The 27,712-nt window shown below is 43.3% G+C and overlaps 1 protein-coding gene across 1 annotated transcript; it reads right to left on the reverse strand.

The window, feature by feature from the left end:
* Positions 1 to 4,236: 4,236 nt before the first annotated feature.
* LOC141080272 (microtubule-associated serine/threonine-protein kinase 3-like) lies at positions 4,237 to 11,310 on the reverse strand. Its single transcript, XM_073565453.1, has 16 exons — positions 10,810 to 11,310; positions 9,524 to 9,609; positions 8,454 to 8,662; positions 8,133 to 8,271; positions 7,910 to 8,042; positions 7,552 to 7,717; positions 7,339 to 7,437; positions 6,981 to 7,103; positions 6,718 to 6,830; positions 6,539 to 6,630; positions 6,152 to 6,225; positions 5,765 to 5,874; positions 5,521 to 5,657; positions 5,036 to 5,109; positions 4,786 to 4,869; positions 4,237 to 4,560 (listed from the first exon to the last, which is right to left on the reverse strand). The coding sequence occupies exons 2-16, from the start codon at positions 9,568 to 9,570 to the stop codon at positions 4,463 to 4,465; spliced, it is 1,698 nt and encodes a 565-aa protein (XP_073421554.1). The 5' UTR covers positions 9,571 to 9,609; positions 10,810 to 11,310; the 3' UTR covers positions 4,237 to 4,462.
* Positions 11,311 to 27,712: the final 16,402 nt, after the last annotated feature.

Here is a 27,712-nt window from a genome sequence, read left to right on the forward strand (position 1 = left end):
GGATGAGACTGGTGAACCCACAGTCAGGCATGTTTGTGTGTGACAATGGGTGGAACCTGGTGGCTGGTCTTTGGCGAGGCGAGCTCACACACTTGCCATGCCTGGTTCATGCACTTAACCAAATTGGTCAATGTTTTTTGAAAAGCGACATGGAGCTGGCAGATCTGCTGGTAAAAATACAACGCTCTAAATACCCATTTTAGAAAGTCAGCTACAGCTTCATCCGCCATTGCCGTGATTTCAGCAGCACTTGCTACTTCTGGCTCACTGACTGGTGTGTGATGACCCCAGGTCTTGGAACTCAACACTGCAGATGTAGGAAAGGATTTCTGAGCAGAAAAGGGCAGTTCGTGACTAATCTACCAGCATCAACAAGGTTGTCGGTATTCTATTCTGTCTTCACACATAACATATGAGGTGTGGACATGGATGTCTGACATGTGTGCCATCCTCCAAAACTTTGAGAAATCCACCAAGATGGTGAGCTTCAAAGACAACATGACTAATGTCTCCATCCTGCTTTTCTGTGTTCTAATTTGAATCTTGAAAGTTATTATAGAGCGAAAACATACTTACAGCTTAACAGTTTCAAACACAACAGTCCTAAATAACAAGGCTAACAATAATCAAATAATTAAACCCAAATAAAACTACCCTGCTTATGACAGCTTACAAGCTACAGTAAGCAACAACGATGATAATAATTCAACCCAAACAAAACAATCCTGCTCGTGACAAATTACAATCTAAAATTAGGTGGGGGGATCTTAAAACTACAGTGGTGTATTTACAAGAAGGTATTTACAGCAATGTTTGTACTCTGATCTTACTGAGGTTCGTTGTAAGTGTTGTAGGCCTGAGGACAAGGAGGAGGAGGACAGCATGATCAGTCATCCTGTTGGGGCGAGGACACGGAAGTGTTGCCTGTTAAGAGTCTGGGACTCATTGGGCTGACTTTATGTTGCACTGCGTTTCCCTTGACCCTCGCATTATAAACATTTTCGGTGACACTCATTACTGGTTGGTGACACTACTAGATCCACGCTACAAGGAGAACTTTCAATCTCTTCTTCCAGAGGCAGAGAAGTGTACAAAAATGTTGCTGTACCAGAGGGCCCTTGTAGCAGAATTACTGAAAATATTCTCATGTGAGAACGCTGGCAGCAGACGTCAGAGTTTGTTGTACAACCAAGGAGTCCAAGCGACAGAGACAGAAGTACTATTAAGCTCAGGCAGGGGAACAATGGCAAAGTTCTGGGCCACTTTTCTCAGACCCTCCCATCGTGCCGGCACAGAGGCAAGGGGTGCTGGCACAAGAAGTGCAATGTTTGGGAAGATGCTGAGGGAGGACCTTGCAGATTGTATAAACATCCTCCGAGGTTCCTCTGTGCCTTTTAATTATTGGGTATCCAAGCTGAACATGTGGCATGAACAGGCTCTTTACGCCTTAGAGGTCCTGGCCTGCCCTGCTGCTAGCATTCTGTCAGAGGGGTTTTTAGTGCCGCTGGTGGAATTATAACAGATAAGCCCATCCGCCTGTCAACTGACTATGCTGACAGGCTGACTTTTATAAAAATGAGCAAGGCCTGGATTGGGAAAGACTTCTGTACACCACCGAATGAAAACAGCGAAACATAACCTCAAATACATTGTCTTTTTTGTGGAGGTGTATTCTCATGCACCTCTTCACAACCACACATCCGCTTCATGATTTGGTCTCCTTGGTGTTATCCTCCTCCTTATCCTCATTCTCATCATTCACAACCAGTAGAACACCCGGGTGAACGTATTCCGTGATGCAAAAGTCACTCAATTTTTGAGGAAGGGTGTTTGTATGATGCCCGTTACTAATTTGAAACCAAAACAAATGTTACTCCCCCAGTGGGGACTGTCATAAAAATGAGATGTACGTTTATTCTTCCCACTTATTCTTATATTTTCCAGTTTTACTATGTCTGGACCATCCTCTAAGGACCTAGTGTATATCTCTACAATATAAAAATATTGAAATACTATTATATTATATTTTAATTTATATCCCTGTCTCTGAGCTGTTGCTAGGGACAAACATATCTCATTGGGCACATTCTGGCTTCATATCTATGAACCTGTGTTCGCCCCTCCCTTTTGTTTTTGCTTTCATAGGTGGATTCACATTTTTTATTTGTTTGATTTCAGTATGATTTATCATTATGTCTCCTCATTCTCTGCCACTAAATCACCAGGGTTAATGTCTTCTGTGCTGCTACAGGCAGTCCAATTTTTGGCAATGGTGTCTATGATGCCCATAGTATATTTTTAAAAACTGTAGCCCCCATGGGGAAATGTTTGTCAGCCCAGGCACTGCATGTATATAACGAGAGTGACAGACTGGCCAAAAAAGGGAATTTAGGCCTAAAATGCCTCAATTTTTGGCTCACGGATGTTTGAGGCATGTCAGAGATAGACCCCGCTGTAAAATGTGGCCTGTTTTTCAAAATAATGCAACATAGTGCTGTATATAACTTGAGTACCAGACAGGAAATCACTGGAGCACCGGCCAAAATTCCACAAATTTTTATCACACGGACGTATGAGGCGTGTCACAGATATACCACACTGTCAAATATGTTTCTTTGTTTTTTGGTGGATTTAAAAGACTGCTAGATATAACGAGAGTGACAGACTGCCAAAAAATGGAATTTAGGTCTAAAATGCCTCAATTTTTGGCACACGGATGTATGAGGCGTGTCAGAGATAGACTGGCAAAACTTTGAGCACACACAGATATGAGCTGCCAAGGAGATACTACTACGACAAATGTATGCCCTGTTTTTTTTTTGGCCTAACTACTGCTGTATATAAGTACAGCTTAACCCAGGAAAAATAAAGAAAAGCGCCTACACTGGCAAATTATTGAGCACGCAAATATATGAGCTGACACAGAGATACCACTACAATAAATGTGAGGCCTGTTTTTTTTTTGGCTAAATACTGCTGTATTTAACCAAAAGTGACAGGCAGCCCATAAAAAGATAACAGCCTTAAACTGGCCAAACTTCGAGCACGCACAGATATGAGCCGGAAAGGAGATGCCACACCAAAATATGTGTGGCCTGTATTCTAATTACACCTGGGGCTAGCTATATACGGCTAAGATATCCCACAGGTAGCAGTAGCAGAACCAGAACACAGGAAGGGAATGGACCCTCTTGATATATGCAATGCTCTATATACACACATAAAGTGCCTGCAGGCCTGGCACTGATGCGTGTACAGCGACGTACACTACCCTGCCTGCCTAACACTGGAACCTATATTCTCCGGAATCAATTCTTAGAAGGACTGTTGGTTTACCTGGATGTGATTAGTTAGGATGGTAGACCCCACACTCACTAAGAAATCCCCAATTCTGACCCTATCAAGGCAGCCGCTCTCCCTACACTCTCTCAATCCGGAGCTGAATGCACTGAGCAAGACGGCATCCGGTCTTTTATAACCCCTGATGATGCTGTGTGGCCAGCTAATCACTGCACGACCATAACAAAGATGGCTGCGGCGCTTCATTGCCTGGCAGACAATCCCTTCAGCGTGATTGGGTCTCTAAAGTCCGCCAAAAGTGCTGGGTGGAGACCCGAGTTCCCGCCGAGTAATCCCAGAAATGCTCGGTGCTCACAGTGTAAAGTGATACTCGGGCGAAAACCGAGTAGTGGCAAGCACATTCGCTCAACACTTGTTACTATATGTCCTGTACACACTTTGCTGCATTATACATGTTTTTATCACTTCCCTGGAATATGCAGCACACATTCTTCTATTGATTGATACTCGTCTATATAAGATTTGATAATTATCAAGAGGTTGATAGTTTATATGTAGGATTATTATTCCACTATATATATATAACCATCATATTGATGTGATATGAATTACCTATTAGATTAGATTCTCACCTTCATATTGGGATACATTTTGAGTGCACCATTTTAGCTCTACATTTGGAGGCTTCATGTATGGTTATTGTATGTATGTTTATGTCTGACAATCTTTTAAATTTGATTTTGATATTTGTGTAATAAAGAAAATCTTTCCAGTCCCCTTGGCTAGTGATCCTGTATCTGTCTTTATAGGTTTTCTGTATTTAGTGGGAGAGCTCATTCAGGTGCTCAAAAAAATACCGTGTTGTATATTTTATATTATTGGGCTATGTAGTTTGGGTTATGTGCTAATAAATGAGGGTCCGTGCCATATCCAGAAGTCATTTAATATGATGTTTTATTTCATTGCTGTAAATGATGGTTTGCAATGTCAAAGATGTTAAATTATAATTTCTGGCATAAATAAAGAATAAAAGAAGAAAATTAGGATAGAAGGATGAGAGTCAGTGGTCACAGGTAGCTGGTGAAGGTCCTTCTATACAACTCCAGCGCTGATGGTGGATCTGCTGGTCTTCAGGGAGCTGGATGCTTAGGTTTCCTGTCCTTTAGATGGTTCTAGGGCAACAGTAACAGCAAGCAAATATGCGAGCAGCCCTGGATAATCCGCGCCGGCAGGATGCTAATGTCCGGCGGAAGATGGAACCTATGAGAAGAGAAGTAAATATAATGTAAGTGATGGGACTCCATATGACATGATACTACTGTGCGGTCACTGGGGCCAGATGGCAGAGGAATATTATCACATAGAGGTCAGGGGTCATTGTCAGCCATCATACATGTGACAATCCCATCACTGACAGATGACATCTGCTCCCCACGAATGATTCTCACAGACATCACATAACATGGAGCTGATTCTCACACTTACCTCGTCTCTTTTTCCCCTTTTCTGGTTTTTCTGTATCATTACTCAGATTTGTTGCAGATTTTCTTTCTTCCTGAGCTGGAAATTCTGATCAGAAAATAAAAAAAAGTCAGTAACGATTTGTCCTTATAGGATCTGCTTTGTCATAACATGGATGACATAGGAAACCTATAGTATTCTATAAAAAACATCTGGAAATATTTGAGCCTTGAAGTCAACATTCCCATTGTTGGTGCTGCAGACATGGACATACCTGACAGTGTGGACGAGGATGGCAAGATGGTAGTAACGTTGTCTCTATCAGGTTCGGGGACAGATTCTTTCTGCCTGTTTGGAAGAAGAAAAGCACGTAAATCACAGGTAAACCCAGTATAAGGGGTTGTCTCACTATAAGAACACCGACTATAAGGCCTAGTAGGACATATGACTGTCATAGTGGGGAAGGTCTAATGCTCAAAACTAACTTTTATAGAGCAGAGAGGAAAACAGCTACCAAGAATGTCTGACATGTAATACTACATCTCTCCTACAGTGTGGGGGGCAGCACGAAAAATGCATGACCGGCTACAATAATGATGGGCTGTTATCACAAGCACTTTGTAAGGGCAAAAGCACAATGACCGCTAACCATGGGGCTGTGGATGCTGCATGTGAGATTATGGTATTTCTGTCCTATATTTGGTGTTGTGCACATATATCTGCCCGGAGCTCCCAGTAATGACCCCATAATCTACTCACATTTCTGAGCTGTCGGTGTTGGATGTTGGGGTACACTCTGGAGGGGATTTGGGATCCTCATCGTTCATCGTCCCGTTACTCTCTGGAGGGGACTTGGGATCCTCATCGTTCTTCGTCCCGTTAGTGGTGGTAGAGTGCTAAATGTGGATAACAAAAAGATATTAAATATTGTTTTTCACTCTTAGAGGTCCTTTATCTTAGAGGTTTTTTTTATATATTTTGGATTTACTGATCACATACTTACTTTAGAAAGACTTTCAGAAGATGTTATTTTTAGGAAGAAAATATTCTCCTCATTCTTACTTTTGCCCTCCTCATCCTCTGTGACCAGATGGTTGCTCTTATCAGAGTGATCTACAAGACATAGGTAAGGAAGTATTGTTAGAGGTTGTCAGTATAACACAGTCGCTATTTATCTCTAGGTTCCTGGATGCTACAAAGTCATTCAAGGAAAACATAAAAAGTCCTGTACAAATTAGAGAAATAGGGATTCAGTATGGGCCCATGGTCAACACAATTGGGATCCATGAAATATAGATACCATAGGAGAACAATCGCAGAAAAACCATGTGGAAATATTTGAATCTTGAAGTCAACATTCACATTGTTGGTGCTGCAAACATGGACATACCTGATAGTGAGGACGAGGATGGCAAGATGGTAATATCATCGCCTCTATCATATACAGAAACAGATTCTTTCTGCCTGTTTGGAAGAAGAAAAATGTGTAAATCACAAGTAAACTACGTTTTATAAAGCAGAGCGTTAAACAACTACCAAGAATGTCTGGCATGTAATACTACATCTCTCCTACAGTGTGGGAGACAGCACTAAAAATGCTTGACTGGCCGCAATCATGGGCTGTTATCACCAGTGGCTTCTACAGCCAAAAGCTCAATGATGCTAACAATGGGGTGGTGGATGCTGCATGTGATATTACGGTATTTATGTCCTATATTTGGTGTTGTGCACATATATCAGCCTGGAGCTCCCAGTAATGACCCCATAATCTACTCACATTTCTGAGATGTCAGTGTTGGATGTTGAGGTACACTCTGGAGGGGACTTGGGATCCTCATCATTCTTCATCCCAATATCGGTGGTAGAGAGCTAAATGAGGACAACAATAAGATATGAAATATTGTTTTTACTCAAATATTTTTTTACCTAACTTGGATTTATTGATCCCACACTTACTTTAGCATGCCTTTCAGAAGATGACATAAAATTTAGAAAGTCAAGACTCTCATTGTCCACACTAGTGTCCTCCTCATCCTGTGAGACCAGCTGGTTGTTTATATCAGAGTTATCTACAAGACATAAGTAATGAAGTGTTATTAGAGGTTGTCAGTATAACACAGTCTCCATTTATCACTAATATTGAAGGGAACCAATGGTCACATATTAGGGAATAGGAGACAATCAGACACGTAGTCTATATGACGTCTCATTCTACTTACTGATGAAGCAGCTGGTGTCCATGTCTGATAAAAGCTGAGGGACATACTCCGGCTTCTGACTTAGGAGGTTGTCAAAGTCTATGTCATTAAGGAATGGATGATCCTTGATCTGAAATGCTCCTCCTGGAAAATGAAAAACAAAAGTGATGCCGATATTGTCAGCCACTGCTCCATATCTGAGCAGTATATCATAATCTGACCTAATGATATAACTGAGCCGACATGAAGGAAAATGACTGAAAGTCTTAGTGCGGAGATCAAGAATTGGAAGAGCAGATAGAGAAGAGCTGATCCTCATAGACATGAGCGATATGTCCTTGGTGTAACAACTAAATATTAACTCTATTATTTCTGTTACCTGTCCCAAGTCTATGCTCAGGATTTGTTCTGAGCAGCTCAGTGATGATGTTCTGAGCATCCAGGGGAGGAGCGCCGTCACAATCCCAAACTATGTCTCCTGTTGTATGGAAAATTATAGAAAATAAAACCTCTTTAATGAACTGCAATATAAAGCAAAAGAAATAACTAAACCAATATAAACAGTCAAAAATTATTACATTATTCTACTTACCAAGAAGACCATTTTTATATAGCTTATTCAGGGAATCTTCATCAAATGGTACACATCCCAGAAGAAATTCATGAAGGATGATCCCCATTGCCCACCAGTCAACAGGTCTTCCATAGCCTTGTTTCAGGATGACCTCGGGGGCTGTGTAATATAGGGTGCCACAGACCTGGAAACCAACAGAAAAAAAGATCAGATTGATGAAACTATACTGTAGTTATTACAAGTTCTCTCCATGAAAACACAAAGAAAGAAGATAGCATCAATGGAAAAGTTCTCTAGAAATGAAGAACGTAGAGAAGAGACAGTACTGTGATGAGTTTTATAAAGAACTAGCTGAGTTCTTGTAAGTAACGCCAACCTCACGGTCCTGGAACTCTCTGCTGATGTCCTCTGCTGATTCCTTGTAGATGTTGGTGTTTGATATCATTAGACCAAATTTTGACAGCCCGAAATCGGTGATTTTTATGTGTCCAGAAGACGTTATCAGGAGGCTGTGAAAGAGAAGATGGGTTTAGTCTCACAGACTGTGAGATAATAAATGATAACTCTCCCTCTTTACTATACTACAGGTATTCACTTACTTATCCGGCTTCAGGTCTCTGTGCACCACACCGCAACTATGCAGGTATTCCACACCAAGGACCGCTTCTGCAAAGTACAAGCGGGCCAACGGGACAGATAAAGGACCTCTGGTGCTTAGAAGGGTCCCACAGTCTCCACCTATAGAAGAAAGGAAATATGACCGGTGAGGGGTTTATACAGCAGATCACCATGATGTGTGATGAGAAGTGAGTAAATGCTGTGTGGGGATGTAACCGTCCACGAGGACAAGTCTTAATGATATGAGAGGTGATAAGATGTCAGCAGACTGGGCTGAATATAATACAATGTACGTGTCCTACCTCCTACATACTCCATGACCATACACAGGTGAGATTTAGTGGGGAAGGAGCAGAGCATGGAGACCACAAAGGGACAATCTGCGATTGCTAAGATGTCCCTCTCCAGATAGGCCCATTCCACTTTCTGTGGAGTATCCAGGTTCCTCTTGGCCATTTTCTTCATAGCGAAGATCTGTTGTGATTCTTTATGGCGCACTAAGTGGACGGACCTGGAGAGAAGGAGAATCCATGGTTTATAATGAACCCTTATTAACAGTCTGTATATACAAGTCATTATATGATCTTTTGTAGTAATGTTTGATACCAGCAGTCCGGCCATCACTAGAAATCCATGAAATAACACTACATAGATCACCTATGGGGGTCTGCACAATGCCGCGTCTGCCGGACCCTCACCCAGGTCACATTATAGATGAGAGAATCTACCGAAACTCATCTTGGGCAGATTCACTATAACCGACCAGTAGATACGATTCAGTCCAAATATACTGTAAATTGGTGTAAATTGAAAGTTCTCTATTTGCTGGAAGAAGACGCTTATTATGTTCTCCACACCCTAAGGCAGAATAAATGGGAGTGAAGGAGTCAAGTCCTCCGTCCTCTGTGCCAGTCTTTGGTTGTTCTCCCTTCTGCTGCTGAGGCCAGTGATCGGACTCACATGGTCATGGTGGAGGGTGGGGGTGCAGATGTCATTGGCGTCAGTATCGTGTCACCCCTCACGTGACCGTGTGCAGCCAATCACTATTCTAAGCTTCATAATGGGACCCAAAAAACTCAGAAGATCGGTGCAGAGGACGGGGAAGCTGAGGTGGAGGTGGCAGCATTAGAGCAGATGAGGTCTAGGACCGGTGGGTGTAATGTATTATATCATCCCTTTCCTTACAGACTGATTTGTTACAGATCTGGTCGCTCAGCTGTATATAACTGAGCTGAATAGTGACATTGAGATGTGGACAGTGATGTGGACTCTGATCGTTTCCCTATGATAACACTGAATGGCAGAGCACAGAGGCAGCAGCATTGTCATAGGGAACCCTGAGAAATGGGGATTATGGGAACAGAAATCTCACCCAAAAGCTCCAGTGCCGATCAGTATAGATGTCTCATAGTCGCTCATACGCGGCTCTCCTGCCGGGATCAATGATCTGATCACGTCCTAAAAAAGAATAAGAAATTATATTAAGATATAGAAGCTGCAGGAAAACAGCTCAGACTGTAAAATATTCTCCTATATTATGTCCCAGCCGATTTACACTGATGCGATGTAGGGGACGATACAAGTCGGACGTTCCTCATGGATGTAATATAAGGGAGATCCTCTATACACCGGTATTATTGTAAAGTGCTGGATAATACAAAAGATCACACAGGCAAGAAATCTGTCAGCAGGTTTTTCTATGTAATGTAAGAGCAGCATGTTGTAGGAGTAGAGACCCTGATTCCAGCTACGTTACTTAATATGCCATGTGCTGGTATTTCAATAAAATCAGTGTTTTATCAGCAGAAGAATGTCACAAAAGGACTAGCTATATTGTGTCATGTAGTCCCATTGTTCTCTGTAACCCTGCCCCCATCAATGATTTGCAGCTTTCTGTCTATACACAGTATACACAGAAAGCTGCCAATCAGTGGTGTGTGCGGTGTTATGCAAAGATCAGCATTCAGAGCACGGCTAGATCTGCAGCATAGAAGACTCACAATTTTTGCACCCAATAAAGTAAGTGATACATCGCTGGAATCAGGGTCTCTGCCCCAATACATACTAATGCTCTTAGATTGGGTAGCAAAGCCCAGGGACTGACAGGGAGTCCTGTAAAATGTAACACCAGATCTTGCCATATGTAACTGGTGATCTGTAGAAGATAGAGAGGATGAAGGTGCAGTGGCGTACCAGTCCAGTGGCGTACCAGTAAATGTGGCAGACTACGCATCCTGGATTCGGATACAGTTGAAAGCAATGATGGAAGTGGGAGCTGTCAATTGACAGTGGGGGCCCTGTTTCGGGGCCCTAAAAGAGTTTACGGGGCGATACGTTGGCCATTATACTATTTAGAGGTCTATGATGAGGCCATTATACAATATGGAGGGTTATGTTGGGGCTATCATACTGTGTATTAGGGTTCTGCAGGGGCCATTATACTGTGTGGAGAGGAGTAAGGGCCATTATACTGTGCTGGGGTCACTGTGGGGTATTATACTTTGTGGAATGGGGGGTAATGTAGGGTCATCAAACTATGCGTCTGGATGTTGGTATCTTAGAAATCCCCGGGGTATCATACTGTGTTTAGAGGGCAATTTTGTCGACTTCTGCTATGGGGCCCATGATTTCTATGCATGACCCTGGATGGGTCCTTACCGGTTGATCCAATGGGCGGGTCGGACATTCTATTACAGACAGGACTTCTTCAGCCAGTTCTTTAAGAAAAGCCAAATCTCCATTTTGATATTTTATTTCAGCCTATAAAGAAGAAAAAATAAAATCCTGAGATTATGAGAAGGGACATAATGGGGGCGGCCATTGTATGTGACATCTGCTCCTCTCTGCAGATACAACGACTCCATATCTGGGGACTCGTCGTGTTTTATATTGGAGGAAAGAAGAAGCTTCTCTCCCACCATTATTCTCTGTGATTATGGAGAAGTTTTGTGCGGAGCGTCCGCCATTTACCTGGAGAAGTAATGTCCTGATGTTGTGACATAAATCCGTCAGATACTCTGACGTTAGACGACGTTGTCGGTGTTTCCTCAGGCAATCCCTTACTAGCTCCAGCACCAGCTGGTGAGTGAAGCTGAGGACGCCATCGGGTGGTAGAAGCAAAATGTCCGGGCGATTATTGATAACAATCTCCCACAGTGCTTGTACCTGATGATTTTCCAAAAGTAATTCAGCCATAGTGAAAAATTGCAAATGCTCTCAGTCACTATAGAACCAAAAATGGCGCCGGTGACCCAGTGTACATTCTAGAAGTAGTGACTGAGCTGTGATGTCACAATGGCCAAGAATCACCAGTGATGTCATAATGGAATTTTGTGATAGAATCTTCGTGCTCAATGGTGAACATACCCTAATGATGCGCTGCGTCATATTATGGGAAATATTGGACATATTTTGCACCTCACGTGTTTTTTTCACCATAGATCATTTATTTCACTGTTTGCAAAGTTTACTATTAAAAACTGCTAAACCTACAGAGCGAAAAAGCAGCAAAATATCCTGTCCTAAGATATTAACGCAAATAGAAAATGAAGGAAATAAAAAATGCCAGATAGGGAATACATATAAAATATTAGAAAGGTTTATTGAAGAACCATTAAAAAAAGGAATAAGAGACCCAAGCCGACAAAAAAATAAAACTAAACAAAAAGGATGGTATAGATGGCAATAATGGCTGCAATGATCCATGACTGCATATACAGGAGCTTCTCACAAAATTAGAATATCATCAAAAAGTTCATTTATTTCAGTTCTTCAGTACAAAAAGTGAAACTCCTATATTATATAGAGTCATTACACACAGAGTGATCTATTTCATGTGTTTATTTTCTGTTAATGTTGATGATTATGGCTTACAGCCAATGAAAACCCAAAAGTCATTATCTCAGTAAATTAGAATACTTTATAACACCAGCTTGAAAAATGATTTTAAAATCCAAAATGTTGGCCTACTGAAATGTATGTTCAGTGAATGCACTCAATACTTGGTCGGAGCTCCTTTTGCATCAATTACTGCATCAATGCGGCGTGGCATGGAGGCGATCAGCCTGTGGCACTGCTGAGGGGTTATGGAAGCACAGGTTGCTTTGATAGCAGTACCAATACCTGGTTTATAAACAACAGTATCACTGTGCTTGGTTGGCCAGCAAATTCGCCTGACCTATGGGGTATTATCAAGAGGAAGATGAGAGACACCAGACCCAACAATGCAGATGAGCTGAAGGCTGCTATCAAAGCAACCTGGGCTTCCATAACACCTCAGCAGTGCCACAGGCTGATCACATCCATACCACGCCGCATTATTTATGACTTGTGTTTTGAAACTGTTAAAATGCAAAGCGCTGTGGAATATGTTGGCGCTATATAAATAAAGATTATTATTGTTATTGATGCAGTAATTAATGCCACAGGAGCCCCGACCAAGTATTCAGTGCATGTAGTATACATACAGTACATTTCAGTAGGCCAACATTTTGGATTTTAAAATAATTTTTTGAAGCTGGTGTTATAAAGTATTCTAATTTCCTGAGATAATGACTTTTGGGTTTTCATTGGCTGTAAGCCATAATCATCAACATTAACAGAAATAAACACGTGAAATAGATCACTCTGCGTGTAATGACTCTATATAATATATGAGTTTCACTTTTTGTATTGAAGAACTGAAATAAATTAACTTTTTGATGATATTCTAATTTTGTGAGATGCACCTGTAAAGTAATAGATCAAGGGACATCGCCAAATTGATTTTGAATAAAGTGTAACACAAAGATCATTATACATGAAGCTCTATGGGCAGGAGCAAGTAACTTGTACATAGTTGGTAAAAGCCAAGTTAGCTGAAAGATGTGAGAAATATATAGGCAAATGGAATAAGATATCAGAAAGAAAAGGAGTCCACTGGCGCCAATACTCAAATGAATAGTGGTGTTATGCAGCCTGCTGGGAGGACAGTAACCACCTATTGTATAGTTACAATACACGTACAGAGATCTTTGGAAATATCCCACGCGGTAACTCAATTTGTTTGCCGATATTTGATCACAGCAGCCATGAATCTGTTTTTATTCATGATTCAATCAAAATTTCTGGATTTTATCTCCTGGAGCTGGACCTTTCTTTTCTTTTCTGGACTTCCATATACGTCTTGGCAGAGACGTGTCCGTGCTCGGAGCTTTCAATCAGTTCTCATGAACTTACTAAAGGTGAGCTGAAATTTATCCTTCACAGTACTTACGCTCTGCCAATGTGACATGGCACCCTCAAACCATTCCAGCAAAATCTGAACTCCAATATGGCGCTTCTTCCCTTCTGAGCTTTGCACTGTGCCTCAAACATAGTATTCCCCCACATTTGGGGTATGGGCGTACTCAGGAGCAATTACACAACAAATTGTATGGTGCAATCTCTCCTCTTACCTTTATGAAAATGCTAAATTTGTGGCCAAAATGGAAAATGTGATTTTTTTTTATTTTCATGGCTCAAGGTTATAAGCTTCTGTGAAGTACCTGGTCTTCAATATGCTCACCACACAGTTAAATACATTCCCTGAGGGGTCTACTTTCCAAAATGTGGTCAACTGTGGGGGTTTCCACTGTTTAGGCTTATCAGGGGCTTTCTAAATGAAACATGATGTCTGTTAAGGATTCCAAGAAATTTTACTTTCAAAAAGTCAAATGACGCTCCTTCCCTTCCAATCTCTGCCGTGCACGCAAAGAGTAGTTTTCTCCCTCATATGGGGTATCAGCATGTTCAGGAGGAATTACACAACAAATGTTGGGGTCCAGTTTTTCCTGCTACCCTTGTAAAGATAAAGTTTCAAGCAATTTTTTTGTGAAAAAAGTTAAATGTTCATTTTTTTTCCACATTCCAAAAATTCCTGTGAAGCATCTGAAGGGTTAATAAACTTCTTGAATGTGGCTTTAAGCACATTGAGGTATACAGTTTTTAGAATGATGTCACTTTTGGGCATCTTCTATCATATAGACCCCTAAAGGGACTTCAAATCAGATATGGTCCCTAAAAAAATGGTTTTGCAAATTTTGTTGTAAAAATGAGAAATCGCTGGTCAACTTTTAACCCTTATAACTTCCTAAGATGAAAAATTTTTGGCTCCAAGATTGTGCTGATGTAAAGTAGACATGTGGGAAATGTTATCCGTTAACTATTTTGTGTGATATATCTCTGTGATCTAAGGGCATGAAAATTCAAAGTTTGAAAATTGCATTCTATAATGCTGTAGATAAGCCCCCGGTCCGACCTGCAAGATAAGAAAAATAAGTTTTATTATACTCACAGGGGGGCGGTCCGATGCAGTCTGGTCTTATGGGTGTCGCAGTCCGGGTCCGGCGCCTCCCATCTTCTTGTGACGCCGCTCTCCTGCTTGATTCATAGCTCCCCGGCATTGAGCTCCAGCACAGGCGTACTTCTCTGCCCTCTTAAGGGCAGAGCAAAGTACTGCAGTGCACAGGCACCGGGAAAGGTCAGAGAGGCCCAGCGCCTGCGCACTGCAGTACTTTGTTCTGCCCTCAACAGGGCAGAGAGTTACACCTGCGCAGGAGTGCGACACAAAGCAAGTAGGAGGACGACATCGCATGAAGATGGGAGGTGCCGGACCTAGACCTGCGACACCCATTAGACCGGCCTGCAACGGACCGCCTCCCCGGATGAGTATAGTAAAACTTATTTTTCTTATCTTTCAGGTCGGACCGGGAGCTTATCTACAGCATTATAGAATACTGTAGATAAGGCTAGGTTCACAGTGCCTAACTTTAATGTCATTTTTGGAATCTTTAGCGCCATAGCACTAACTGTATGCGTTAACGCATGGTAGCGCTCCAGTACCTAGTGCTACCATGCGTTAGCCCATACATTCCTATGCACAGCGAATGGGTCTGTTTGCTGTGCATTAATACCAACGCACCCAAAAACGCTGCAAGCAGCGTTCGAGGGTGCGTTAGGAAATAACGGCATTCGTTAGTATGCGTTATTAACATTGCAGTCAATGGCTGTGCTAACGGATCCGTTAGATAGTGTTTGCGCCGCTATCTAACGGATAGCGCTAGCGGATTGACCCTAACGCAATGTGATCCCAGCCTAAGCCCTGAAAGGCGGTGGCCACATTTTTATAGAGGGAAAAAGAGGTGACAGGTTCCCTTTAATTATCAAATCATAATAATTTTGTCTAAGGAGGTAATCACTACAAAATTAAAATGGCTGCCATCCTCTTAAACTGACAGAAACCTGTCCTAGAATGTGAGGACAGGTACCTGCGAGCATGTGCAGCAGGACGCTGCGCCCTCCTTCATGTATAGGAAGATGTGCTCCACTAATACTACTGGAGATCCCAGAGGTGCTGCGGTAAGAAAAGGCCACTAAAACTTGTGTGTGTCCTATCTATGTGATCTTACACTGGAGATACCAGGGTTGATTCAGAAAGAGGAGACTGCTCACACTGCTGTCCACCATGTCTATCTGATCTAATACTAGAGATACCGGAGTGCTAAGGTCAGAAGAGGCTGTCTATGGATTTAATAGCATAAATTGATCCCATGGGATATTCTACCAAACGGGCAGGTGACAGGCATTCATAAGGATGGGTCTGTAGGTCTTATGGTAAGATTTTATCAATAGTATTTTTTCCATTTGAATAGTGACAGTATATCTAAAAAAAACTTTCTGATTACTATATGTTTATGTAAATTGTAGTTAAAATTAATTTGGATTAAAACTAATAATTTCTTAAATGAATCTTACAATCTCGACCATATAAAAAATATGTGTATAAAATGTTCCCAGAGGGGCAGATCTGCACCAAGTCAGCGACCCCAATACAGTAGTGTTCAAAATAATAGCAGTGTGTTCAAAAACATGAGTTATGCACAAAATCTTGATACTAGTTTTTATTTCCAGCATTGGGAATATTGGACACTGTTTTCTAATTTAAAACATGAAGAGAAATGTAGATAATTTTAACAACTTTACTGAAAATAGCAAAAAAATGAACATTGTGCTGTTCTAAAAAATAGCAGCGTCTGCAATTGTCTTTACAAAGTCACAATATGTATTGTTTTTGTGGATTTAGCATTCCTGTGAATCACTAACCTAATATTTAGTTGTATACTCACACTTTTATACACCTGCTTCACATCTATGTTGCATAGAGTCAACCAACTTCTGGCCCCTGACAGCTGTTATTCCAGCCCAGGATGCTTGGACTACGTCCCACAATTTTTTGGTATTTGTTGGCTTTGCCTCAGAAACGGCATTTTTGATGTCGCCCCACAAATGTTCTATCAGATTAAGGTCTGGGAATTGGGCTGGCCGCTCCAAAACCTCAATTTTGTTGGACTGGATCCAAGATTTTGCTTGTTTACTGGTGTGTTTACCGTCGTTGTCTTGTTCAAACACCCATTTCAAGAGCATATCCTCTTCAGTGTAAGGCAACATGACCTCTTCAAGTATTTTAATATATGCAAACTGGTCCTTGATCCCGGGTATGCAGTAAATAGGTCCGGCACCATAGTAAGAGAAACATGCCTATATTATGACGCTTGCACCACCATGCTTCACGGTCTTCAAAGTGTACTATGGCTTGTATCCTGAGTTTGGAGGTCATTTGACTAACTGTCTGCATCCCTTGGATCCAAAAATAGGTATTAGACCTACCGGTAATTATGTTTCCAGGTGTCCATCCTGACAGCACCATGGAGGTCGTCCTCCTCCTCCTTACAGGGACAAGAAAGTACACAAGAGGTTAAAAGGCCCCTCCCCACCCCAATTCCCTCAGTGTTTAGCAAGTACCACACCATGGATGAAGCAACTTAACACATTTATTAAACAATATCATATTACAACATATGACATAACATAATCAGGGAGAGAACTAATGGTGCTGTCAGGATGGATTCCTGGAAACATAATTGCCGGTAGGTCTAATACCTATTTTCCAGGACGTCCCTCCTGACAGCACCATGGAGAATACCAAAGTACCTCCTCAGGGTGGGATTACTGCGTGGAGAACTTTTCTCCCAAAAGCAGTCTGTTAGCTAGATAACATGTCTAATTTGTAATGACTGCAAAATGTATTAAGCCTAGCCCAGGTTGAGGCCTTAAAAATTTAGTCTACTGATGCCACCAACCCTCTTGGCCCAGGAGGTTGATACCACTCTAGCCGAGTGGGCTCTTAAAGGGAACCTGTCACCCCCCCAGGCATTTTTAAGTAAAAGAGCCACCTTGTGCAGCACTAATGCTGCATTATGTCAAGGTGGCTCATTACTTAGCGTCCCTTCCACCACCGAAATAAGAGTTTTTAAAATTAGTCAGACATGCCAGAATTTTGACCGGGGGGCAGGTCTTTCCCCCTCTGACACCGATGTCTCGCATCCATCATTCATTTCCTCCTTATGTCTTTGCTCCGCCTCCTCTGTGTTCAATTCAAATGCTGGCGCCTGCGCTGTAATATATTTTCTTGGGCATGCGCAGTTAGCGCTGCCTGTTCTCTCACATCACTTCATGGCCTGGCTATTGCACCTGTGTGGATGCGCTGCCAGAGATCCCGCCCCACAGTCGCTTATGATTTATTCACACTGCGGGGCTGAGAATCTTGGGCATGGGAGCCGCAGAGAACTACTGCACATGCCCAGTCTTTCTTCCCTCTATTCTTTCCCCCAAACAAGAGGAACAAGTTATGGTCCTGCCTCCAACTACAAGTGGCTTCTATGTAATCCTTTCTTTTAATGGTACAATCTCTGCTCCTGCTACATTCCCTGTTTGCTGTCATCTAGTGCAACCTTTCATTTAATGGTATATAACAGTGCCTACTGAATGTTTGCTAAATTCATTTGTTGCATTGAACTCAATACTTACTGCTGTCCAGCCATGTTGGGGCCAGTAGAGATGTTATCAGGTGTAAGGTGTTACTAGCATATGGATGTAGCCAGGCCCTGTGCCTTTGATTGTCTAACCTCCCCTGGTGTGCTAGGCAATTGGTAATTTATTTCAAATCAGTTCCCACAATCCCTCTCACCTGTTCCTCTACTCAGTCCTATATATTCAGATGCCGCCTAGGGGGCACGTGTGCGGGTCAGGCACGTGTGTCTCCCTGCAGCATAAGTATCTGAAGATGCAGTTATTACTATGGCAGTTATTCGCTATCCCCAAACCCCAGCACCCTCTAACCAAATAATCATCTCCCCTTCCCTCTTCCCTCCCCACCTGACCTCCTCTGCTGAACTGCTAATCAATCTCAAATCTGTCTGAATGAAGCATAAAACAAGCTGCCCACTCTCCTTCTCCCATCTGCTCTCCCTTTCTCTGCTTCTCCTCACTGCTGGTGACATATCTCCCAATCCTGGACCCCCACAGCTCATACCCCCATTAATACCCCTTCCTACCGCTCCCTATCTAATAAGAACTACCGCAATCTTTCCAACTTAAAACCTGTGCCATTGACACTCAACCCCCTGCTCCCTCTCTCGGGAACACTTTGGAATGCCCGCTCCATCTGCAATAAGCTCCATGTGATTCATGACTTCTTTTTCTCTTGCAATCTTGCCTTCCTCGGCCTCACAGAAACATGGCTGACATCCTCTGACACCGCCTCCCCTGCTGCGCTGTGTTACAGCGGGCCTCCACTTCACCCAAACTCCTCACCCTGGCAACAGACACGGTGGAGGAGTGAGTCTTCTCCTTTCTTCCAATTGCACCTTCAACCCAATCCCACCTCTTCCCTCCCTAATCCTCCTCTCTTTTGAAGTCCACTCTGTCCGCATCTACTCTCCCTCCAACCTCCAAGTGGCTGTCATATACCGACCTCCAGGCCTGACCACTGCCTTCATTGACCAATTCTCTACCTGGCTTCTTCATTTTCTTTCAACTGACACCCCCACTATCATCATGGGTGACTTCAACATCCCCACTGATACCCTTCAGTCAGCAGCCTCCAAACTCCTGTCCCTTACTTCATCCTTTGGACTTACTCAGTGGTCTATCTTACAACCCCAAACAGCTATTCAAAACTTTTAACTCCCTCCTCCACCCACCACTACGTCCTCCAACCTCCCTCATCTCTGCCAAGGACTTTGGTACACACTTCAAAAACAAGATTGACCAAACAAGGCAAGTCTTCATCACTCAACCACCACAACCCCTTTGTATACCAGACCAATGCCCAAACCCCAAACCCCATAACCTCACTCTCCAACATCACTGAAGGGGAGCTTAGTTGTCTCTTCTCCAAATCGCACCTCACAACATGTGCACTCTATCCCATCCCATCCCACCTCCTCTCCAACCTCACCACCACACTTATCCCATGCCTAACCCACCACTTCAACCTATCACTAATGTCCGATACCTTCCTTTCTGCTTTCAAACATGCCACAATCATGCCTATCCTTAACCCCTTAAGCCCCAAGGGTGGTTTGCATGTTCATGACCGGGCCAATTTTTACAATTCTGACCACTGTCCCTTTATGAGGTTACAGCTCTGAAACGCTTCCATGGATCCCAGTGATTCTGACAATGTTTTCTCATTACATACTGTACTTCATGATAGTGGTAAAATTTAATTCATATAACTTGCGTTTATTTGTGAAAAAATGGAAATTTGGTGAAAATTTTGAAAATTTCGCAATTTTCTAAATTTGAATTTTTATGCCCTTAAATCTAAGAGATACGGCACACAAATAACTTAATAAATAACATTTCCCACATGTTTACTTTACATCAGCACAATTTTGGAACCAAAATTTTTTTTTGATAGGAAGTTATAAGGGTTAAAAATTGACCAGCGATTTCTCATTTTTGCAACACCATTTTATTTTTATGGACCACATCACATTTGAAGCCACTTTGAGGGGTCTATATGATAGAAAATACCCAAAAGTCACACCATTCTAAAAGCTGCACCCCTTAAGGTGCTCAAAACCATATTCAAGAGGTTTATTAACCCTTTAGGTACGTCACAGGAATTTTTTGAATATTTAAAAAAAATGAACATTTAACTTTTTTTCACAAAAAAAATATTTCAGGTTCAATTTTTTTTATTTTACCAAGTGTAAGAGGAGAAATTGGACTGCAAAAGTTATTGTGCATTTTGTCCTGAGTACGCTGATACCTGATATGTGGGGGGAACCACTGTTTCGGCGCATGACAAGCCTCAGAAGGGAAGGAGCGCCGTTTGACTTTAAAAATATCGTATTTTTTCCACAAACATGATCATTTAGTCACCAATTTTTTTATTTTCCCAAGGGTACAAGGAAAAATTGGACCCCAAAAGTTGTTGTCCAATTTGTCCTGAGTACGCTGATACCTTATATGTGGGAGAAAACTACTGTATGTGCACACGTCGGGGCTCGGAAGGAAAGCAGTGACATTAAGGAATGCAGACTTTGATGGAATGGTCTGCGGGTGTCATGTTGCTTTTGGAGAGCCCCTGATGTACCTAAACAGTGGAAAACCCCCACAAGTGAACCCATTTTGGAAACTAGACCCCCCAAGGAACTTATCTAGATGTGTGGTGAGCACATTGAACCCCCAAGGGCTTCACAGAAGTTTATAATGACCGGGCGTGAAAATAAAAATATCATATTTTTTCAACAAACATCATCTTTTAGTCCCCAATTTTTTTATTTTCCCAAGGGTACAAGGAAAAATTGGACACCAAAAGTTGTTGTCCAAATTGTCCTGAATTCGCTGATACCTCATATGTGGGAGAAAACTACTGTACGGGCACACGTCGAGGCTCGGAAGGGAAGTAGTGACGTTTTAGAATGCAGACTTTGATGGAATGGTCTGCAGCTGTCATGTTACCTTTGGAGAGCCCCTAATGTACTTAAACAGTGGAAACCCCCCACAAATGACCCCATTTTGGAAACTAGATCCCCTAAGGAACTTATCTAGATGTGTGGTGAGCATTTTGAACCCCCAAGGACTTCACAGAGGTTTATAATGCCAGGGCATGAAAATAAAAAAATCTTATTTTTTCCACAAACATCAATTAGTCTCCAATTTTTTTATTTTCCCAAGGGTAACAGGAGAAATTGGACCCCAAGAGTTGTTGTCCAATTTGTCCTGAGTACCCTGATACCTCATATGTGGGCGAAAACTACTGTATTGGCACACGTCGGGGCTCGGAAGGGAAGTAGTGACGTTTTGGAATGCAGACTTTGATGGATTGGTCTGCGCGTGTCATGTGCGTTTGAAGAGCCCCTGATGTACCTAAACTATTGAAACTCCCCACAAGTGACCCCATTTTGGAAACTAGACCCCCCATGGAACTTATCTAGATGTGTGGTGAGCACTTTGAAGCCCCAAGTGCTTCACAGAAGTTTATAACGCCTAGGCGTTAAAATAAAAAAATCATTTTTTTCCACAAAAATGATATTTTTGCCCCCAATTTTTTATTTTCCTAAGGGTAACAGGAGAAATTGGACCCCAAAAGTTGTTTTGCAATTTGTCCTGAGTAGGCTGATACCCTATATGTGGGGGTAAAACACTGTTTGGGCGCATGGCAGAGCTTGGAAGGGAAGGAGCACCATATGACTTTTTCAACGCAGAATTGGCTGGAATTGAGATCAGACACCATGTTGCATTTGGAGAGCCCCTGATGTGCCCAAACAGTGGAAGCACCCCAATTATAACTCCAACCCTAACCCCAACACACCCCTAACCCTAATCTCAGCCCTAACACTAGCCCTAACCCTAGCCCTAACCCTAGCCCTAACCCTAACCCTAACGGGAAAATGGAAATAAATACATTTTTTTTATTTTATTATTTTTCCCTAACTAAGGGGGTGATAACGGGGGGTTTGATTTACTATTTATGGCGGTTTTTATGTTTGGCAGCTGTCACACACTAAAAGACGCTTTTTATTGTAAAAATAGTTTTTGCATCATCACATATTGAGAGCTATAATTTTTCCGTATTTTGACCCACCGAGTCATGTGAGGTCATATTCTCTGCGGGACGAGTTGACGTTTTTATTGGTACCATTTTCGGGCACGTGACATTTTTTGATCGCTTTTTATTCCGATTTTTGGGACGCAGAATGAGCAAAAGCCAGCGTTTCATGAATTTCTTTTGGGGGGTGCGTTTACACCGTTCCACGTGCGGTAAAATTGATAAAGCGGTTTTATTCTTCGGGTCAGTACGGTTACAGCAATACCTCATTTAGGTCTTTTTTTATGTTTTGGCGGTTTTATGCAATGAAAACTATTTTATATAAAAACTAATTATTTTTGCATGGCTTTATTCTGCGAGCTATAACTTTTGTATTTTTTCGCTAATGATGCTGGATTGCTGCTCTTTTTTGCGGGACAAGATGATGTTTTCAATGGTACCATGAATATTTATATGCGTCTTTTTGATCGCGCGTTATTGCACTTTTTGTTCGGCAGTATGATAATAAATCATTATTTTTTGCTTCGTTTTTTATTTTTATTTTTTTAAGCGGTTCCCTAAGGAGGTTAACTAATGGGACAGTTTTATAGGGCGGGTCGTTACGGGCGTGGCGATACCAAATATATGTACTTTTATTGTTTTGTTTTTTTTATTTTCAAAAAATGAATTTATTGGGGAATATTTTTTTTTTTTTTTTTACTAATTTATTTAGCGATTTTTTAAAAATTATTTTTACATTTTTTTTTATTTTTTTAACTTTATTACATTGTCCCAGGTGGGACATCACTGTCCTGTGACAGATCGCTGATCTCTCACTGTGACAGATCGGCGATCTGTCACAGGCACTGCTGCAGACTTCCTCATGCCTGCGCTTTGCAGGCAGTGAGGAAGTCAGCTCCCTACAGGCCCCCGAAGGTCCCCGTCGCCATCTTGGATGCAGGGGCCTGTAGGGAAAGAGCCCCCCGCAGCAGCACTGCACATTACGCTGCCGTGGGGGGCTCAGGGAAGCACGGAGGGAGCCCCCTCCCTGCCGATGCTTCTCTTTAACCCCCGCTACACCGCAATCGTGTTTGATCGCGGTGTACAAGGGGTTAACATGTCTGGGACGGTCCGTGACCGCCCCTGACACATTGTGCCGGGTGTCAGCTGTGATAATCAGCTACACCCGGCCGCGATCAGCGGGGCTCACCACGTGGGCGCCGCTGATCGCGCTAGACGTACTATCCCGTCCCTGGGGATTAAATCCCAGGGCACATGGACAGGATAGTACGTCTTATGGCAGAAAGGGGTTAAAAAGCCAACCCTCGACCCAACCGCTATGTCCAGCTATCGCCCAATATCGTTGCCCGCATTCGCTTCCAAACTCCTGGAACAGCAAGTCCATGCTGAACTTTCCTCCCACCTATCATCTAACTTGCTCTTTGACAATCTACAATCTGGTTTCCGCCCCCACCACTCCACTGAGACAGCCCTGACCAAAATTACTATCGACCTACTTACAGCCAAATCAAATGGACAATACTCTATACTCCTGCTTCTAGACCTGTCCACTGCATTCGACACAGTTGACCACTGCCTCCTACTACAGATCCTCTCCTCCTTTGGCATCAAAGGCCTTTCCCTATCCTGGATCTCCTCATACCTTTCCAATCGCACATTCAGCGTCTCCCACTCCCACACCACCTCGTCATCCCATCCTCTCCCTGTTGGAGTCCCCCAAGGCTCTGTTTTAGGACCCCAACTCTTCTCAGTCTATACACTTGGTCTGGGGCAACTCATAAAGTCCCACGGATTCACACTACCATCTTTATGCTGATGACACCCAGATCTACCTCTCTGGCCCAGACGTCACCTCTCTGCTGTCCAGAATCCCAGAGTGTCTATCAGCCATATCCTCCTTCTTCTCCTCTCGCTTCCTCAAGCTCAATGTGGACAAATCTGAACTCATCATCTTTCCTCCATCTCTCAGATCTTCCTTACCCGACCTAGCCTTTCCCCAGTACCGGAAGTCCGCTGCCTCGGAGTAACCTTTGACTCTGCCCTGTCCTTCAAACCGCACATCCAAGCTCTTTCTACCTCCTGTCGCCTCCAGCTCAAAAATATTTCCAGAACCCGTCCTTTCCTCAACCCTCAGTCTACTAAAATGCTTGTGCATGTCCTCATCATCTCCCGCCTCGACTACTGCAACATCCTTTTCTGCGGTCTCCCTGCTAACACCCTCGCACCTCTCCAGTCTATCCTTAACTCTGCCGCCCGACTAATTCATCTCTCTCCTCACTACTCCTCCGCTTCTCCCCTCTGCAAATCTCTTCACTGGCTCCCATACCCTCAGCGTATACAGTTCAAATTACTAATACTGACCTACAAGGCCATCTATAACATGTCTCTGAACTAATCTCCCAATACCTTCCCTCATGTAATCTCCTCTCCTCCACAGTTATTCGCTCCTCACCCAACTGCCTCCAAGACTTCTCCCGAATAGCCCCTATTCTCTGGAATTCTTTGCCCCAACAAATCCGACTATCAACCACATTTGGATCCTTCAGACGGAACCTGAAAACCCACCTCTTCAAGAAAGCCTACAGCCTGCAATGACCCCGCTACCTCCTTCTCTCTCACCACTACCGGTGATCTCACCTCAACCAACAAAGAAACTGCTGCAACCCACCAACCTACTGTCTCCTTCCCCACCATCCTGTAGCATGTAAGCCCAAAAGGGCAGGGTCCTCTGTATCAGTCTGTCTTTGTTAGTTTGTTTACTGTAAATGATATCTGTAATTTGTATGTAACCCCTTCTCGTGTACAGCACCATGGAATCAATGGTGCTATATAAATAAATAATAATAATAAAAAAAAAATAATAATGACAACCTGTTTGACATATAACTTGTGAAGGGCCGCTCCTTCTCATTTGAGGGGTTTTTGCAGAACGAGGGTAGAACAATTTCTTGGTTGGTACAAAAGGCGTTCTAATTTTAGGATTATATGGTCATCCCAAATCTGAAGATATGGGTCCCGAATGGACAAGGCCTGAATCTCCCGTACATGTTTTCCTGTAGTACCAGCTACCAAAAATGCTGTTTTTACGGTACACTGTGAAATGGACATCTTTTCCCCAGGGACATAAGGATTCGAACATGGGGACCTAAGGACCAAATTAAGATCCCAGGAGGGAACTGACCACCTGATTGTGGGGCACAGATGCTGGATTGCCCTGACAAACCTTATTACCCATGGGAGAGTGGCCAGAGAGTAGGCAAAGAAAGTGCTTAAGGTCGGGGTCAGACTTGCGAGAAACTTGCATGAGTCTCACATCTCAATATCCGGCACTGCCACCAGTACTCGGGACCGGAGCGCTCAGCTGCATGTATTTCCAGCTGAGCACTCTGGTCCCACGTGCCGATAGCAGTGCCGGGTATTGAGATGCGAGACTCGTGCGAGTTTCTCGCAAGTCTGACCCCGGCCTAACTTCGCTATCTGGACTTTTAAGGTACTGGGTCTAAGCCCCTTATTAAAACCAGCCTGAAGGAAGTCTAAGACGCTTGGGATATCGGGCTTCCCCGCAATAAAATCAGAACTGCCACTCTAAAAACAGATCTTCCAGATCTTATAATATATTGCAGAAGTAACTGGCTTCCTACTGGCCTGGATTGTGGTTATAACCTGGTCTGACAGCCTCCAAGCTCTCAGGATGTCCTGCTCAGGATCCAAGCTGAAAAATGTAGCCTTTCCGGATCCAGATGGAAGACTGGGCTCTGATAGATGAGGTCTTTACTCCATGGAAGCAGAACCAAGTCTTCTAATGCCATAGTTAGCAGCAGCAAAGACCAACTTCCTTTTGGCCAGAACGTGGTGATCAGAAGTACCTTTGCCTGATCCTCCTGTATCTTCCTGAGGATGGCTGGAATGAGTGCTATGGGGGGGATGCGTAGGACAGGGACCGTCATCATCTCTGACTTAATGCGTCGACGGCTTCTGGATTGGATGACAGAAGTACTGGAACACCTTGTTTAGCTCCCATTTCGTTGTCAGACCTTTGGTCTGCTCAGGTAGTCCGCCACAACATTTTGAGACCCCTCGAGATGAACTGCTGTCGGACTGTCTTCTATGCCCATGAAAACAATCTCTTTTGCCAGATCCTGGAGCATTCAATGTCTGGGACCCCCTTGGACACACAGGAAGGACACCGTCGTCACATTGTCTGACAGAATCTTGACGTGCTGGCCCTTTAACAGTGCTCGATTAAATCTTAGGGCTTCCGACACAGCGTAGAGTTCTCTGTAGTTGGAAGACCTGGAACGCATGTCCGATGGCCATTCTACCTGGAGAATACTTCCTACCAGGTGCGCTCCGCATCGCTACTTGCCGGAGTCCGTGGTTATTACCACCCATGAAGAGGCAATCAAATTAAAGCCCACTTTTAGGTTTCCTGGCTGAATCCACCAAAGTAGTGACCTCCTTTCTGCTGGGGATAAGGATATTCTTCTGTCAAGGGTAGACTGTCGTCAATCCCAGGCTGACAGGACCTCTCACTGCAGGGCTCGAGTGAAACTGTGCCCAATGAACACAGGGGATACAAGCCATCATGAGGCCCAAAACTCTCATTGTGGATCTGATGGAAACGTGACCTTTCAGGAGCTCTCTCATTCTGCTCCTCAACGATTTCTGTTTCTCTACTGGCAAGAAAGATGTTCTGTGACTGGAGTCCATTTGGAAGGTGAAGTCTTCCAAATGCCACCTCCTGAAGCCCAAGGTACTGTACCTCGGTCATGTGGTCAGTGCAGAAGGTGTGGCACCAGATCCTGACAAGGTCACAGTCATCCAGGACTGGCCGAAGCCCAGCAGCCTCCATGAAGTACGCCAATTCCTTGGACTGGTAGGTTACTACCGAAGATTCATCAAAGGCTTTACTGAAATAGCCACCCCTATGCAACATCTCCTGGTGGGGCAGTCCAAGAAAACCAAACAGAAGAATTCCACCTTTGAATGGTCGGAGGAGTTGGAGAGGTCCTTCACCAGATTGAAGATGGCTCTCACAGGTGACGAAGTTCTGGCCTACCCAGATTATGACAAACCCTTTTTGCTGTACATTGATGTCAGCAATGTGGGACTAGGAGCAGTACTGTCGCAGGTACAGAACGGAAAAGAAAGAGTAATCTCTTACGCCAGCAGGAAGCTGCGAACCCTGACATCTACAGTTCTTTCAAGCTGGAGTTCCATGCCATAGTTTGGGCTGTCACCGAAAGGTTCAAACATTACCCAACCTCCGCCAAGTTTACCATCTTCACGGACAACAACCCGTCGACACACTTGGACACTGCAAAACTAGGTGTACTGGAACAGTGATGGATGGCTCGGCTATCTAACTATGAGTTTACCATCATGTACTGGGCAGGGCACAAGAATGCCAACCCTGATGCGCTGTCCAGGATGCCTAATCTGCCAGATGCAGGAGAAGACCCTGAGGCTCTTGAAGAAATAGAGCTACCTCCCTTCCACCAGCCAATTGCGGCCCAACGTGCTCAAGGAGTAAGAAACGGGTGGTCTGGCTTGAAGGAGGTCACCCTGAATCCATTGCCCCATCATGACTGGGCAGAAATGCAAGATAGTGACCCTGAAGTCCACCTGGTGAAAGAGTTG

This window comes from Dendrobates tinctorius, unplaced genomic scaffold, assembly GCF_039654945.1.
Source record: "Dendrobates tinctorius isolate UK_male_01 unplaced genomic scaffold, ASM3965494v1 ptg000811l, whole genome shotgun sequence".
Taxonomy (NCBI): Eukaryota; Metazoa; Chordata; class Amphibia; order Anura; family Dendrobatidae; genus Dendrobates; species Dendrobates tinctorius.